Below are 17,729 nucleotides of genomic sequence, written 5' to 3'. Positions count from 1 at the left end.
ATGATCTTAGAATAACCCACATAAGTTTTAAAATGCTTAAGAGACTTGACCAAGGCATAAGCCTGCTTTTCCATGGTATTGTACTTCAATTCGGAGTTTTGAAGTGCTCTACTCATGAAAGCAATAGGCTGCTCGTGACCCTCTTTATTCTTTTGAAGCAAAACACCGGCGATGGTATCTTCAGAAGCGAAAGAAAAAATCATGAAATCCTTGGAATAGTCAGGACTAACCAAGACAGGAGCTTTTGCAATAGCGGACTTGATTTCTTGGAAAGCCTTTTTGCCCTCTTCTTGCCAGACAAATTTTGCATCTTTCTTCAGAAGACTTTGAATGGGCTTAGCTATTTTTGCATAATTAGGGATGAATCTTCTAATAAAATTTATCTTTCCAAGGAAACACTGAAGGGATTTAAGATTATGCGGGAGAGGAATCTTTTGAATCGCTTCAACTCGTTCGGGATCGATCTTGATTCCTTCCTTAGAAATGATATGACCGAGTAATTTCCCTTCTGTTACCCCAAAAACAGATTTAGCCGGATTCAAAGAAATTCCATATTCTCTACATCTATCGAACACTTTCCTAAGATGATCTATATGACTGATACCATCTTTAGAGAAAACGGTAAGATCGTCTTGGTAAATTTCGATAATTTTCTCGATCAACCCTTTGAAGGCATAATCCATGGCCCTCTGGAAAGTAGCCCCAGCATTTGTTAACCCAAATGGCATTCTGATGTATTCAAAAGTACCCCACGGTGTTGTAAATGTGGTCTTGTGTCGATCTTCCTTTTTAACCCAAACTTGATTATACCCAGAAAAGCCATCTAGCAATGACATCATTCCAGACCCAGTTACTCTTTGCAACAAAGTTTCCATGTTTGGCAAAGGGTAATTATCCTTTTTGCATGCTAGATTAAGGTTTCTAAAATCGACACAAAGTCTTATTGAACTGTTCTTTTTCCTAACAATCACTAAATTCGAACACCACGTCGAATGCCTAGTTTGAGCAATGATCCCTGCTGAAAGCATCTTTGCAAGCTCTTTCTGGACCAAGGGGGCTAATTTCGGATTAATTTGCCTAAGTTTCTGCCGAAAGGGTTTAGCATTTTCGTCCTTTAAGGGAATAGTATGCTCCATAACATCTTCCCTATAGCCTTTTAATTCATCATAGGAAAAAGCTAAAACGTCTCTATATTTATGAAGTAAATCAGTTAACTTTTTCCTTTCCTCCAAACTAGTACCTTTACCAATTTTAACTGTTTTCGGATTTTCAGAAGTTCCAATGTTGATTTCGAGGTACTCGCCTGGGTTCATCTTGTTTTCTTCTCTAAGCTTTGTGGCATCATGCCGCTCAAAATGTTGCTCTAAGGCAACCACATTTCTAGGAGTAGGATTTATGATATGTTCACGATTTAAAGATCCATCCTCCTGAGAAATTATCCGAAAATCTTCAAACTCATCAAAACCATTTAGAAAACGAATGACTTGCTTTTCGTCGTTAAAAACTTGCCAATGCTCCGAGTTATCTGGGACAGATGGTCTAAATATTACTTCCATTTTGATTTTATCGTTAATTAATTCATCAGATAACTGGAAAGTTGTGGCAGCTACAGCAAGTTCGTCCGCCAAACTATTTTGTTCACGAGGGATTGCTTCAAGGTTAAGGGCATCGAAGTGCTCCATAGTATCCCACACAGCATTTCGATAGTTTCTTAATCTCTGATTTCTACATGTGAATTTGTTTTTAAGTTGCATGATAACCAGATCGGAATCCCCCTTGATGCTAAGCAATTTAATCCTCAAAGCTTTGGCGAATTCAAGACCCAACAATATAGCTTCATACTCAGCGACATTGTTGGTTGCTTCAAATTCTAAACGATAGGCAAACTTGAATATATGACCAAGGGGAGATTTAAGCACTACTCCCGCACCTTTACCATGACTAGAGGACGCACCATCGAAGTACATATACCAGACGTTATCCTTAAGATCCTTAATCTCATCATCGGGAGGAATTATGAAATTGGACATGATAGAGTAGTTCCCGATGTCAGATTGTTCTCTAATTATTTCGTTATGAGGCTTCTTAGGATTTTCAACATGAAATTTCCTCTCGGGCTCTCTATTTAGCCTAACAAAACCATCACCGCTAGGAGAAGGAATCATAGCATATGACCAATTCATCTGAATGCTTCCTCCTAGATCAGAGGCCCACTTACTAGATAACAGCATACCCCAAGCATCAAGTACATCAACGACAACGATATCCATAACAACCATGATGTCCGGGTAAACTGAAAGGTGAACTTGTAAATCCTTGATTAAACCATGTACTTCGATTTTCTTAGAATCCATAGCACATATATTATAGTAGGGTCTAGAAACTCTTAAGTTAAGCTGTTCCATGACCCTTTTAGTCATAACGCAAGCAGATGCGCCTGAATCCAACATGCAGTTATTCAATTTATACCCGTTGACTAATAAGGTGATAAAGAAGGGTTGATGATCTTTGTTATCAGCATCTACGCTTTGCAGATAAATAGGAGCATCATGATAGTCAACCTCGCGAATCTTCTGCTGAGAAGTGTTGACTTGAGGACCCTGAATTGCCTTTAGTAACTTGTCTTTTTGGGAAGGGATCTTAGCGATCTCAGATACAGGAACCCAGATTTTCGCATTGTTAAACCAACTTCCCAAATCAACATCTATTCCAGAGTTTATGCCAGGGTTTAAAGTTCGAGGGGGAATTTGATTCCCGCTCTGATCTTTATCCCTTCTTTGGTATGTCAAACCCCTATCTCTAGCAATTTCTAAAATTTTCTCAGGAGAGGGTTTCTCACCATATAACCTAGCCAAAATGTCATCTTCATTTTCAAGGTTATTAATACTAAAAGCAGATGAAGGATCCATAACATCATAGCTCCTTTCCTTAATCTCTATCCAATCATTCATGGGCACAGGAAACTTGCTCCCTACTACGTTTATTTGCTCACCTGTCCCAAGCATTCCATTATCCAAGAGTCTTCTGATAATGAGACAAGAGGACTCTTCGTGAAAAGCATCGCAAGCACGACAGTAAGGAGGAGCATCATCTACCAAATTAGTAAGCGGGTTAGGGGGTCTCTGCTCACCAGATTGACCTCTTCTTTGCCAATTATTATTTTTGTTATTATTATTTCGAGGATGAAAATTTTGTGATTGCGTTCTTTCCATCTGAATCAATCTATTCTGCAAAGTGTTTATCTCCTTATTATGATTAATTTCCATAGTTTCAATTTTTTGAAGCAATTTAAGAACAAGCTCACTTTCTGGCTCTTGGACTGCTTTTCCCTTAGGTTCCTTTAGTTTCGTAGCAGCCCTATCAAAACCTGGGACTTCAGACTTCCCAGAAGCTGCCTTGTCCTTTTCAAGTTCTACAGCTAAGGCTTGGCAATCTCGATAATCAGTAAGTTTAGCACGCCTTAACTCATAAGATGGTTCAGGACCAAAGGCATCAATGTAAAAATCGTGGAGAGTTTTATCTGTAGGTTTATAGTCTTGAGGTAATTCTCTAATAATACCATTAAACCTTCTATTAAATTCTTCAACAGTTTCATCCTCTCTCTTTTTTATCAGAGTAAGAGCTCTTACAAGATGTCTTCCCTCTCTCTTATCTCCATATTTTTCTCTAAATGAATTTATGATTGATTGTAAAGAATTAAATGAATTTGGAGGTTTTTCTGTAAACCAGTCATAAGCATCACCTGCTAGAGTCAAGATAAAAAGAGACATCCTGACATCTTCATGATCAAAATCAGGAGATCTAGCATACTTAGCCATCCATATATTGAAATCTCGCAAGTGGGAATTAACAGTAATGGCATTATCTCCTTGAAAATTAGGCAATTTGTCTAACCCAATAGATGGAATAGCATTGGGGGATCCAGGAATGTTAGAAAAATCACAAGGGGCATACAGACTCATGGTGTTGTGCCTAACTTGACCCTTAAAGAGCAAATGAATATCGGAAAGGGCTTCTTGTCCAAGATTTGCAAGGAGTGTACGAGAAGCAAGTTTGTGTGATCGCACCCTGTAAACCTTTTCAGGATCAGGAGTGGGGTTGCACAGACTGCTTGGATGTCTTCTAGTGTACACTCTTGCAGATAATATAGGAAGTGGAGTCGCCACTTGAACAAGAAGTTAGACACAGAAAAGCTTGAAATGTAAGAACCAAGGACAGAAAAACTCTATCCCCGGCAACGGCGCCAAAAAATGTTGTCGCGCGGATTGGCACGAACACGCTCAGACCGGGGGCTGTCACTCCGATCCCCGATCCCTCCGTTTAAGCCTGTCTCCCGCGGCTAAGGGGGGTAGTCCCTGTGGGATGATGAAGACCAACTGTCAACCAGTTGGTTGGGAGACACGAGATACGATATAAAAGCACTTGATGGATTTAATTAATGAAGTAGACCAGTGCCTTAAGAGATGATTATAAAAACGATTACTTGTTAAATGATATAGAAACATGAACCATGAACATCAATCATATATCAACTTCGCATCTTCGACTTGAAAATCTAGATCTCAACATGAAAGATATGACGATTCCTGAAAATAACTAGATCTGAAAAAAAAAAAAAAAAAAAAATTCCACAAAATTTTTATATTTTTTCGATTTTTTTTTTTTTTTCAATATAAATTTAAAAGAAAATGAATTTAAAATGAGACTTAGCCTAAAATAAAACTAAAATTTTAAGATCTAATTCTAACTAAGATCTAAAATTCTAAATCTAAACTAAACTAAAAGTAAACAAATTAAAATCTAAAAAGAAATAAAATGAAGTTAAAATCTAAATCTAATCTATTGAAAACTTTATAAAAGTCTAAACCAAATAAAACTAAATAAATCAAAATCAAATTTTAAATCTAACCTAAGCTACGCTAGATAAAATCGAAGTCAAATGAACAACCATTAAAATCTAAATTAAATAAAAAAAAGGAAAACAAAAGGAATTCGATTTAATGCTCTTTCTTTCAACTCAACGAAAAAAAAAAAAGTAACTAAGACCCTAAACTAAATGAGCAAGGCAGAACACGTATTTGTGAAATCGAAATCGAATTACCTGCTGCCCGCTGGAATAAAGTTTCGATGCCCACGCAAAATGTAGAAAGGAATACGTTGAAGATGATAACCTGTGTAGTTACGTTACCTGAAGACGGCAGAAACAGTTCAATGATACGCATATGCTACATGTGAGATGATTGAGCCTGGAGATTCGAATGCTGAAACGCAGTTACGTCTGAGAGCTGAGAACGAGAAAACTGCTATTTGAGAGTTTTGGCCCGAAACGAGTCGTGTGAAGCCGGGCTTCTTTTCCTGGAATATTTCCCCTGATGACAAAGATCTATACGATTGGGCCAAGACATGAAAGGACAGTCATATCCAGGGGACGCAGATGGGCTTCACTACAAATCCACCCTCCACAGAAATTAACTTGCTGTTATTCTGATCGGAAAAGGCTACGCATAAACCGTGAGCAAGGAGAATTCAAATTCGAGAGCTTTTTCTTTTTGGTGAAGATATTCTTTAAGCATCCAAGAAGAACCCACGTAAAAGCAAAAGCATCGATGAACAGAAAAGCATGCTACAGCCAATTCGGAAATCGTCTCACGTAGAAGAAAACTGATGATTTCACCGTATGCACCACTATGCCAACGTAGAGATGGAACGGAGTACTCAGAAAAGGCCACTGAAACTCACCACAAAAACTGCACCTGCGACCTGAAAGCGATGAATCAAGCAACCAGAACCCTAAAAAAAAATTAAAAAAAATAAAATAAAAATAAAACCCTAGATCTAGCAAAAGAATTACAGATATGGCCCCTTAACAGCCTGATTCAGCAAATAATAACAGGAATATTTAGAATATCATGTAATGTTTCAGAAATCTCTCATATAAACCCGAAAAGAGACTCTTAATGATTAACCCAGGGCCAAAATCAGCTAGGCTCTGCAAAGAAAACCCTGTGGGAGTCGGCTGGTTCAGCCTAGAACTTCCCCAAACGCCCACCAATATTCTTCACCTAAAGGTTTCCTGCACATCTCAAGCAACCATCAATAAAGAGAGCAAGAATGCTGCCAGATCTCAGGAAATAATGGAGATACCTGCCATTATTTCAGAAACCCTAACAACATGCAAACCCTAGCAGGCGAACAAGATACCTGTGCTCACAATGCTCTACAAAACAGCTATTATTAACGGCTGAAAATAACATATGCAGAAAATGAAACCATCTCACAGCAATTCCAGAGAGTAACACCAGCAAGATTTGGACCCCAAAGTCTTCTTTTATTAACCAGAAATCAGATTACAAGAGAGCTTTCTCAATATTGACTCACAGATCAAATGAATCTGAAATGACCACCTAAGACTCTATATAAAGGAAATGATCCCAACGGCTAGTTCGAATGATCCATGTAGAAATGATCTCGACCGTCGATGAAGATCAAGACATCTCTTGATCTCATCCGTCGATTTATTTTTAAAATTTTTAAATTTTTTAAAATTTTTTATTATTTTTTTATTTATTTCATTTTTTAAATTTTTTATTATTTTTTATTAAATTTTTAAATTTTTTATTATTTTTTATTAAATTTTTTATTATTTATTTTATTTTTTTAATTTCTTAATTTTTATTTATTTTATTATTTTATTTCATTTTTTAAATGGATCATCGAACTAAGCCTTTGGGAACATCACCTAGGACCTAGGACTTAGGACTCACGAGGGGATTTAAAACATTTTCAACCCTCAAGACACATTTCATGATGACTTTTTACAATTTACATCTCAAGGGGACAAACCCACTTAATACAGACCCTCATAAATCACCCAGTTCTGCGACACAACTATAATCCAGCAGATTAACACACTAGGATTCTCCTAAAGTTCTAATGACAAAATCCATCCCGGCTTTGGGGTCAGGTTTGAAGGAAAACTCTGCCGATCCATGGATCGGTGAGACAAAAAACCTTCCGGGACATAGATTATCATAGAAAGTTAGGTTCACCTAGGCAATTTTACATACATGACTCTGATCTGCTTAGATTATTTACAATTCATACATGCAGACTGGGTTTACAATTGAAATGATCAAGCTGCTGATGACTGTAGGCTGGCACGGACACGTCGTTCAGGTGCTATCTCTTTCTGCCAAGAAAAGAGGGTGTACCGCATGGGAAGTTGACCAGTAGTGGTCAACATCTGGCTCTACTTGGGGACACGTTGCTGCTCTGTAGGAATGTGAGAATCCAGAATCTGCATCCATGCAACACACAACAAAATATAAGTAGCGTCCGTCCAAAATCATCATATATATTAAGCACAGGAAAGATAAAAGCTCTTCATTTATTAACTAACTAATAACATGAAAAGTAAATCTAATCCTAAAAACAGAAATGAAATGCTGGAAAGACAAGGAGTAGGGATAGAAATACAATACAGAAGATGCCCCATGGCATCAGATATCGTCTCTGAAGAACAGCTTGAGCATTTGGCCGTTCACTGGTAAATCAAGTGGTTCGCCATCCAATCTGCTCAAGTAGAATGAGTTTGGCCCGGCTATATCTCTAATGATGTATGGTCCCAGCCACAAACTATCAAACTTCTTATGTTTTCCCAGCTTTTCATTTTTGCGATCCCAGAGTAAAACCATATCTCCAACCTGCAAAGATCTAGATCGAGAGCATTTATCAAAGCTTTTCTTAATATTAGATTGATTTTTACATATAGCCTCAAAAGCTGTCCGACGAGCCTCATCTAATTCCACAATCTGATCTATCCTATTCTGAACAACATCTTTATTAGTGGAAAAATTTTGGAGAAGCTGATAGGCTGGCAATTTTAGGTGCACAGGTAAGGTAACATCCAAGCCATAAACTAATTCAAAGGGAGATTTACCAGTAGACTTCTTCTTAGTAATTCTGTCTGCCCACAAAGCATACTTGATTTTGCTGTCCCAAGACTTCTTGTTATCTCCTACTATCTTCTTGATAATGGTTATGAGATTTTTATTACTTGATTCAGCCAAACCATTACCCTGAGGATAGTAATTCGACGAATGAGATAAGACAATGCCATATTTGAAACAAAAAGATGTAAACTCTGAAGAACTAAAAGCCTTGGCATTGTCTGTAGTGATCTTAGCGGGGACACCAAATCTAGTAATGATGTTATTCTCAATGAAATCCATAACCACCTTTTCAGTGGCATTCTTAGCAGGAATGGCTTCGACCCATTTAGTGAAATAATCTGTAGCAGTCAAAATCCATGAGTAGCCATTGCTAGAATTTTCATGGAACTTCCCTATGAAGTCCAGACCCCAATGCTGAAAAGGTGCCTCTACGATAACAGGTTGTAGAGGAAGGGCAGCAAGCTTCTGCTTCCCAGTGAACAGTTGACAGGCTTGACACGTTCTAACATACTTGTGCACATCAGAAAAAATCGAAGGCCAGTAATAGCCAGCTCTCAGGATTTTGTGGGCGGTAGTTCTAGCGGCATAATGACCACCACAAAATCCTGAATGAAAATCGGAGATTAATCTTTTGGACTCAACATCGTCAACACACCTATGCACTATGCCCTCAGGATTTCTCCATCCAAGGCCATCCTTCATAAGGCAGTACTTAGTGGCTTTTAGTCTAAGAGCCCTTCTTTTATGAGCGACTAAATGGTTAGGACATGCAAGATTTGTCAAATAGTAAACTATGTCCTTGGAAGCCAAGCATAATTGCAGAATGTATGAAGAAGGATGAGAGTTGTTGAGTTGAGAGAGTGCTGAGAGTTGAGAAGGCCAAGTGACTGGGAAGGCCAAGCGTCTGAGAAGGTAGAGAGCTGAAAAGGCCATGTGTTTGAGAAAGCCAAGTGTCTGAGAAGGTTGAGAGTCGAGACAAAGAGAGGTTGAGCATGTCTAAAGATTATTAAGAAGGCCAAGAGCTGTGAAGGCTGAATGTTGAAAGTGTTGAGACTATGAAAGACTAAGTTGATGGAGCTGATCTAAAAAGTTGTGATAAGATCTTAATATGAATAAAGCTGCAAAGCAGAGGCAGAAATGGAGGATGCAGAGTTGAAAAGTGAACCATTAGGTTCCGTTTTTATAAGAACAGAGCACTTGTAGACAAAGTCTGAAAATGTATGAGATAGTGGTCTGAAGGTTCAACAAGTTGGTGCCTAAACATTAAGGAGTTAGTGCTTCCTTCAAGTGGGTGCTTGAGAAACAACTTGGGGTTTGGTGCCTCCTGCTAGTGGATGCTTGCAAAATCAAGGGCTTGGTGCTTCTCGTAAGTTGATTAGGTGTCTATAAGAGAGGCAGTTGGTGCTTCTTGTTGATGGGTGTCAATAAAACAAAATAGGGAGTTAGTGCTTTCTGTGAGTGGGTGCTCATGAAGCTTGATGTAATCAGAGTTGGTCCTTTTGATTCACATCATAATACAAACAAGCTTTTGTGGTTTTTTTGTTGAAAGGGTTTCCAAGTTAAAATTTCCATGCACAAATGTGTATGATGTGTATGGTATGACTGTGTATCTTATGAGATGTCTACATGATATACTGTTGAATGGTTGAATGTTTAAATCTAGTAAAACTATATAAATTTGCCTTAATACTAGTTCACCCCTTGCCTTAGTATTAACCTAGTTTCCAACAAGCACAGGTTGGCTGCAGGTTTGAAGGGGCTAATCTGTGTTGATGACTCTGGTTATACACCGAGAATTAGAGTTACTACGCAATATGCACATTGCCAATCAACGTCCAGGCTGTAAAAAGGTCAAAATCAAGGGTATAGGCTATACATTAAGGTCAACAAGTCAAAGGCTTCTACAACTGACTCAATGTGGGTAAAATAAGTTGATAAGACATACTTCTAACCCCAAACAATATCTAAGACACCCAACAATCTTTAAAATCAATCTATGTTTTTCACTCATCACCATGGATACCTGTGTCATGTCCTACAATATGGTCACCATTGCACTCAACCATAGTACAATCTCCCTCAATCGGTGGGAGAGACTATGTCAACCAATGTCACAAGTGTGTAACCAATGGGATCAATGGGTGCATAAAATAAATAGAAACCCCACACCTTCCTTGATAATAGCATTGTGATCTAGCGACAAGACATTGGGTCCAATCCTTTGTAAAGAATATGTAGAATACCAAACTTGAAGCAAAAATAGAAATAGCCCCTCCTTTACGCTCCTCATGGTTTGTAGCAACATACTTACAAAGCCATTATTCATGAATCATGTGGAAACACAACTTAAACCTAGTAACTTTGATTACTCGAAAGACGATCACATCCTAGCAAAGATTAGTCACAGTACATGTGACAATGGCCTATCTATCATCCCTTGCCACTCCCTTAACATTCTAAGTTGAGAATTTAGTTTTATGAGAAACTCAAGTTATGTTCTTGCTCAAGTACTACAAAACAATAATGAGCAAGTACATCCTTGGTGGTGGGCCACCCATTAAGAAAAGCACCTCAAAAAAGGAATGAGGCAAAACACTAGAAGAAGGAGAGCTAGGGTATGCCATAGAAGAATCAACAAGAGACTTCGGACTAGGGACTTCATCAATACTTGTAATAATATCCTATATACTGAAACTAACTAAGAAACCACATAGAATATTTTGAGTGGAATCTTCTTGAACATGAATGCTTTTCTCTCTTGGGGAGAGTTGATCAAACCCACTACCTTGGTGCCCCTTGGTCAAGATGAATTTTTTCTCCTGGAAGCCCTTAAATTGCACTCTAAGTAGTCCCCTATTTTTGTGACCTTTGTGTTTGTTGAACTTGCCATCACTAAGAGTTGTCAAATCTCCTTTTGGAAGGATTAGGGACACTGTGAGTATCAATATTAGGGTTATGAGGAGTAGAAGCACTAGAAGCTTTTGGTTTGTTTAAAAGACAATCTTTGACAAAATGTGTAGGTAAGGAACAAGGAAAACGATAGTTTGGTAGGATGAGATACAAGGCCTTTTGAATATGAGTTGTACCAGGATCTCACACAAAAGTTGTCTTGAGAGGTCTACCGCAACACATACACAAGCATGAGGTCAAAGATTATGGGTACCCTACTTATTGCCTACAATCAATTGACCAAAGGGACAATCCACTCTGTGTGCCTGGAAATGCTTAATAATGTGAGGAAACTACATCCACAAGGAATATTTATGTTGAGATGCATACTTTGTGCTAAAAGTTCTATACCAAGGATATACATAAGCTAAGGAACTAGTGAACATCCATATACCATTCAAAAACATTGCTCAAGTTGCTTCCTATTAGTCCAGCATGGTACAAAGGAATCCCTTGCCAAGTACCCAAAAGGACACCATATTCCAACCTCAAGGACACTATTTATTATTGTACCACTTATAGAGATCAGGGTCTAACTATTAGACATTTTTTCCATTTTCTGGGCATTTTTTCCAGTCAATTTTTCCCAAAATCCAGTAGGGATTTCTTAAAATAGTAATTTGAGTTGTGTAATTTGCATAATCCAATTATCCAAGTGCCCTAGGGGTTTTTTAGGGTGTTGAATTCTTATGCATTCAAAAACACATTTTAAACAACAAGAAATCACAATCTCGCCCAAAATTGTATTGCCATATTTCGACAAAAAAGGAAAAAACATCTAGTAGTTAGATTGTGCCTTTATAGGGAGCTTACTCAAGGAACATCCATGAAAAAAATGGAGGATGGCAAATTTCTTCTCTAAGCATTCAACAAGAAGTTTGACGACACCATTAGATGAAAATCCTTATCAGATTCCCCATGCTATGGTGGGAGGTTTAGTAGTAGTAAGAAGGGATCCCCTTGCCATCAAAGAAAAGTCATCATCAAAGAGGGCCTCAGGGCTTGAATGGGAGACACTGACCATTTAAACCTCAATTTCTTTTATGCTTATAAGTGAGGGGATCCCTCAGACTCGAGGCTCTCTAGTGCAGACTCAAGAGGTTATCCATTATGCAGCCCATGAAACTTAAAGGGTTAGTTGCTTGAAACAATAGAGTTTCTTTTGTTGAGCCAATTCCTATTAACGTTGCCATCACTGTGCCAAACTGTGCATGGCTTGCTTTAAAGAACCTTGAACTCCCATCGCATGGGAAAACCTTGAAAACCATTGCCCCTACTTCCAGGCCTGATAGTGGATTATTTGCAATAAATTGCAAATAGTTTGTTGGATGGCAGTTGACTTTGCATTCTTCGGGAGTAGGCATGAGAGATGTTTGAGTTTGCCTTGGCCCTGAGTTAGTATTTTTGTTTTGCAATAAATGTTTTTGTAGTTGGCCTATCTCTTTGGATTGCATTTTCCTTGTTTGCATTAGTAGTTCGAGTTGGAGATTCAAATTCATGAAGATGTACTCATGGTCTTTTGACATTGTGTTCCTAGGTGAAAATGATTTTCTTAAGTTTTGTTATTTCTATTATGGACCACTCTCCTTGTCCCTAGAAACACCTGTCAAACATGATTAGAAAAAGGAGCTAGCATGCAAATACCCCTACTCAGCATTTTGGTGATCAACCATCCTACCAAACCTCTCGAGCAAGGCAATAGAATATGGCCATCAACACACCTCCCACAAGAGGCAGATTCCCCGTGGTTAACAGCTTAAATGCTACTTGATGGTCATTATCTTTGTCCCAATACAACTTGGGTTCCCCAATTTTTTGCTGAACTACTTTACCCTATCTACTGTTATTGAATAATAGAAATATAAGAGGACACCAAAGGGCAATGCCTTGATAAAATAAATAATATAAGAGGATCCTCTAAATGCCTAAATAAAATATATAAAACCAACAACCCTTCTTATAACTCCCAGAGCCAACAGAGTCAGGATCTTTGTTTTCATGATCAAACAAAGGCTTTTGCAAATACAACTGCTAGGGCCACAACTAGCTGATAAATAGTTAAATCTTCCTTCTCTATACCTTCGAAAATAAAGTAAACAAGTTGACGAATCCCTGCAAAAGGAAGTGCCACCATATCATTTGACCACCACTCTGTTCAATAACTAAGGCTTTTGATAATTCATGCATAAAGTGCAATTAGTGGAAACAAAAAAAATCAATAAACTTTGGACTTTCTCATAGTCTAGTAAAATCACATATTATCAAACCAATAAAATAACAGCTCTGAGTCCTGACAAGATGTCATGCAGAACTTCTTAAGGGTTGATCATTCATGCCTTACATCCTCTATGCCACATCGGCTGTAGTCACAAACTTGCCTGTAATCTTCTGGAATAATGCCATATATTCAGGTTGTTGAATTTTATCTTTCAAAAGAGATGTTACAATCAAATTCTGTCCGAGCTAGCACATATATCATTTCATAACACTTGAAAACAATGGATCATACACTATTCTATCGATTCCAAATGTGTAAGTTTTGGGCATTCAAGATTTTTGGTTAAAAGCCCTGTAGTTAATTTACCTGAAACTTGGAAACAGTTTTGGATTCTGAAATGGGTACCTGTTACAGAAATGGCACCTTCAAATTGTTGAAACAGGGAAGTGACAAATAATATAAAAACTAAAATAAGCTTGTACAATCGAAATGAAGCTATTTAGTTATAGTCCTAATACTAGAAAATTGATCTTTGACATATAGGCCCCGAAAGCCCTTTTGCGTGTGTTAAAAATTGTGCCTCATAATGTGAAATTCAGCATTGCAAATACCTCTATTTCTTCCAAGTTTTTCATGTTGCTGGTTGGTCCAATATTTTCTGAGTTTTTCAAGTACAATTTTATTCTTGCCAATATTTTCTCTGATATTACTGAGTTTCTTTTGGGATCCTTGACTATATATTCCCCAAAATGATATTTGCAACTTTGATGTAAATTAAATTACAGATACTAAAATTGATTTGAAATCAACTAGCAAGTATTAGTAATAAGGAAAATGACACAGGATTGTGTTTTTGTAACTGAACAAACACGATAGGGACTTTCATGCCAGTCCTTCATTCTTTTGGGAGGCTTATGTTCCAAATTATGAACCAGACCATGCATGAAACATAACATTTATATGTTGTTAAAGAGAAACGAAAAGAAAGATCAGGAATGTGTTATATGGGGTAGCACATGCACTTTGTCCCTGAAAAGGTTGCATTCTAGGTACTCTGATTGTTAGTTGAAGCTCTCTAGTCCATGCATTGGTAAAGGTTATTGAATTCTAGGTTGAGTCTTTATTTTATTTGGCCCAGTGTTTCCATGACACTCGAGTCATTGGAAGAGTCAAAGTGATGCGCGAAATATGCTAAACACTTGATATATGATATCTTTTAAATATACTGAAATAGTCCACCATAATATATAATTTTGCGATCTTGAGGAAATTGTAACAGGTGATATTGTTCTAGGGACTCTAGAATATTATTAAATACTGATCACCATGACAGCTGAGCTCTGATTGATAGTTTTGTTGACAGTCACAAGAAATTGCACGGGCTTTTGGAGCTGTGTGCACGCCAGAATTTTTCCTTTTCAAAAAGGTATCGAACAATTTCAGATCATGTACACAAGTCTTAAATTTAATGTTTGTACTTAGAGTTTGTAAGACTAGTGGAACTTTTATCCAGTAACACTATAATGTGGTTGTCTTCCGGTGTGGTGTTTTATAGGATGGACAGGATCCATTTGAGCTTGCTTATCATGGGCAGTTTGATGATTCACGACCTAACAATAATAAACCCATTACAGGACGGTATGCTATCAAACTCTGAATTTTTATCCTTAGTCAGAACTGAGTTGTTTAGATGTAGCTTAAATTTGACTGCAACGTTTGTCTTGTGTTTCCAGTGACTTGAGGTTGGCTTTAGACTCTGTGTTGAATGGAAAACCAGTAAGTTTTCCACAAAATCCAAGGTATGTATAATTGAATTCGATACATTTTTTTAAAATCAAAATTGCATTTCTATTCATATTGACACATCTGTTATGTTGGATTCTCAAGTGCTGGATGCAGCATCAAGTGGCACCCCGGTAATACTATCTAGTGTTCTTCTTGGTTATTTAATGGATTAATTATTTTAAATTATCATCATGAACTTCAAAATGATTGGAATTTGACGTTTGACCATAGTGTCATTTCTTTACTTTAGCCAATGATCAACGTGAAGGCGAGAATTACTTTCAGATTGATCATTGTTTCGCTTGGCTTGGACAGCCCATATACCTCAGTTTTTGTATTCTTTTTCCTTATTCGATAGTTTGTAACAGAAGCACCAAAAAATCGTGATATAAGTGATTACTAATCTACTATCTAGAGAGGAGAAGGAATTTTGAATTAAGTGATCTTGAAAACTAAGAATTAAATGCTCTCTTAAAATTCTTGTCTCTGCATGTCAAAAGTCTATGTTCCCATTTCTAACATACTTCAACAAAGGAAATGAAATTATGAAACTGTTTTCTAACCATTGGTTTGTTGCAGTAAACATGAATGCAATCTATTCCAAAGAAATAGCAATGTTTAAAATGAATATTATCTCTATTACTATTATATCATTGGTGAAATATCGATACCACAATATGAAAAGGTTGAAGGTCAACAAACTGCACATCAAATCCAGTATGTTGCTAATAGTGTCATAGTCCATGTCATGTAAATATTACTAGCATTTTAGGTTCAGATATATTGCTTCTTCCAATTATCATTAATTTAAATTATAATATGTTGCAATTAAATTTGGTTCAAGATTCATTTTGATTTACCGTTAAAAAGATGGAAATCAAGCAAGATCATCGACTGCCATCTTCCAGGTCTCTTCCCCAAAAGATGGATCAGATTCAACTTTGGTGCCTTCCAAGGCACCAGGGCTGATGGGGCATTCAGAAACCATGGACGGCATATAATTGGAATCTATTATGAATTCCTCATACCCAAAACAAACAACCAGGTTGAACACCAGGGCTGATGGGGCATTCAGAAACCATGGACGGCATATAATTGGAATCTATTATGAATTCCTCATACCCAAAACAAACAACCAGGTTGAACGTTTAGCTATCATTCGCACTATCAAGATATCACTAAATCAAGGCATGAAAAAAACATTTTTAAAAGAGACTTCAAATTATTGGTCAATCATCTATATGGGAACAACTAAGACCCCTCATGGAAATTTCCAGTGATATCTCCTGGATTTGAATCAATTGGGAAGCGACTTTGGCTAAAGTCATAGTCATCATGTTAGGTTCAGCCGTCATTCACGATATCAGAGAATCACTAAATCAAGGAATGAAAAAAATCGGCTTCGAAGGAGACTCCAAATTATTGGCTGATCATCTCAATGGGAACAACTAGACCCCTCATGGGAAATTGCTAACCCCCTCATGGGAAATTGCTAAGCATCAATTAGAAAGAGGCTATGGCTAATGTCATATTTCCTAGCTGTCGTGTTATCCATACTTCTAATGGATGAAAGTTATATCTCCTAGCCACCGTGCTTGGCTAAAGTGATGAAATGAGAACCGTAACAAAACACATATAAACACTTCATTATACAAACTACATTAAGCAAAACAAGAGAAACCAGAAAATATGTAATCCAAAATCTCCATCCAGGGGTTATTATATTAATCAACCAATAGCTTGTGTTCTTGCATTGTAAAAATGGTCACTTTGTATAAGAATAGATGACCATAACAAATATATCATAATTGGATGTTTCGTTGAATATATCATAATTGGAAGTTTCGTTGAACCATGTCCATAACTATTTTCACAATATTTTCATGAATCTCTCAACTAAATCTTCACCCTTAACATCTCTCAGTTCTCCTTATTTTTCATTTTCACATAAGCTTCTACAATTAGTCTACATCATTACAAATCACGATATTATTTAGATGTTATTTATAATCACAAGTAAGAGTTATTCCTCCATAGTGGCTTTTAATAATTTTATGTCTCGATATGCATTCATCATCTTGGTCTCATCTTCATCTTCTACAATCTTTGATCTTCTGTCTTCGTTCTTGATCTTCTTCATTTTTCATCTTGTACTTTCAAAACATAAACATTGTTGAAATCCATATAAAAAGTAACTATCCACCAGAATACATGGGCTGTTGGTTGCTGTATTTCCCTGTTCTCTAGGAAACCTTTTCTGTTGCATGGTTCATCAACCATTCTTCTATCATAGGTTTTCATATTTGTACCTTTTAATCCCGCTACATCATCATCGTTCTCATCTTGCGTTTTGGGATTACTTGTAAATGTTCTCTCGATGCTCTTGCGTCAGACTACCAAGGAACAAAAATTTCATGGGCCCCTGCCCATGAGCTCCTTTTGGCTTTAACTATCATATCACAAACTTCTATTTCACGATTTTCTTTTCTCCAACAAATCCTCAACGCAACTCCATTTTTCATGACTTGCAATCTTCCTGACTTGTTTTATCACAAACTTCTATATTTTCTTTTCTCCAACAAATCCTCAAAGCAACTCCATTTTTCATGACTTGCAATCTTCCTGACTTCTTTTACACTAAGATTGGTGTTTCTACCAAGTGTGGAATGATCCGAATCGGCAGTTCTGCTCACTGTAGAGCTTCTCCTGATGGACTACTTCCTGATGTCCTCTTTTAGCACAGTTCTCTTTGATGACAAGTGGTTTTTGGTTTACCACAAATCTACATTGCATGAGTGATTTTAGCTGACCATGAACCATCAATT

General features: G+C 37.2%; 1 protein-coding gene across 1 annotated transcript in view; it reads left to right on the top strand.

Moving 5' to 3' along the window:
* Window positions 1-15,381, top strand: part of LOC149217761 (uncharacterized) — a 270,412-nt gene extending 255,031 nt beyond the window's left edge. The window contains exons 6-9 of the mRNA XM_089391412.1: window positions 14,483-14,545; window positions 14,675-14,757; window positions 14,853-14,918; window positions 15,007-15,381. Of these exons, the coding sequence (XP_089247538.1) occupies window positions 14,483-14,545; window positions 14,675-14,757; window positions 14,853-14,918; window positions 15,007-15,049 (255 nt within the window). The 3' untranslated portion in view covers window positions 15,050-15,381. The remainder of the gene's footprint in view (window positions 1-14,482; window positions 14,546-14,674; window positions 14,758-14,852; window positions 14,919-15,006) is intronic.
* Window positions 15,382-17,729: the final 2,348 nt, after the last annotated feature.

Source organism: Pinus tabuliformis, chromosome 1_1 (assembly GCF_031772625.1).
Source record: "Pinus tabuliformis cultivar Carrire ecotype Pingquan chromosome 1_1, CPIR1, whole genome shotgun sequence".
Taxonomy (NCBI): Eukaryota; Viridiplantae; Streptophyta; class Pinopsida; order Pinales; family Pinaceae; genus Pinus; species Pinus tabuliformis.
This window is presented reverse-complemented; position numbering and strand designations above follow the sequence as displayed.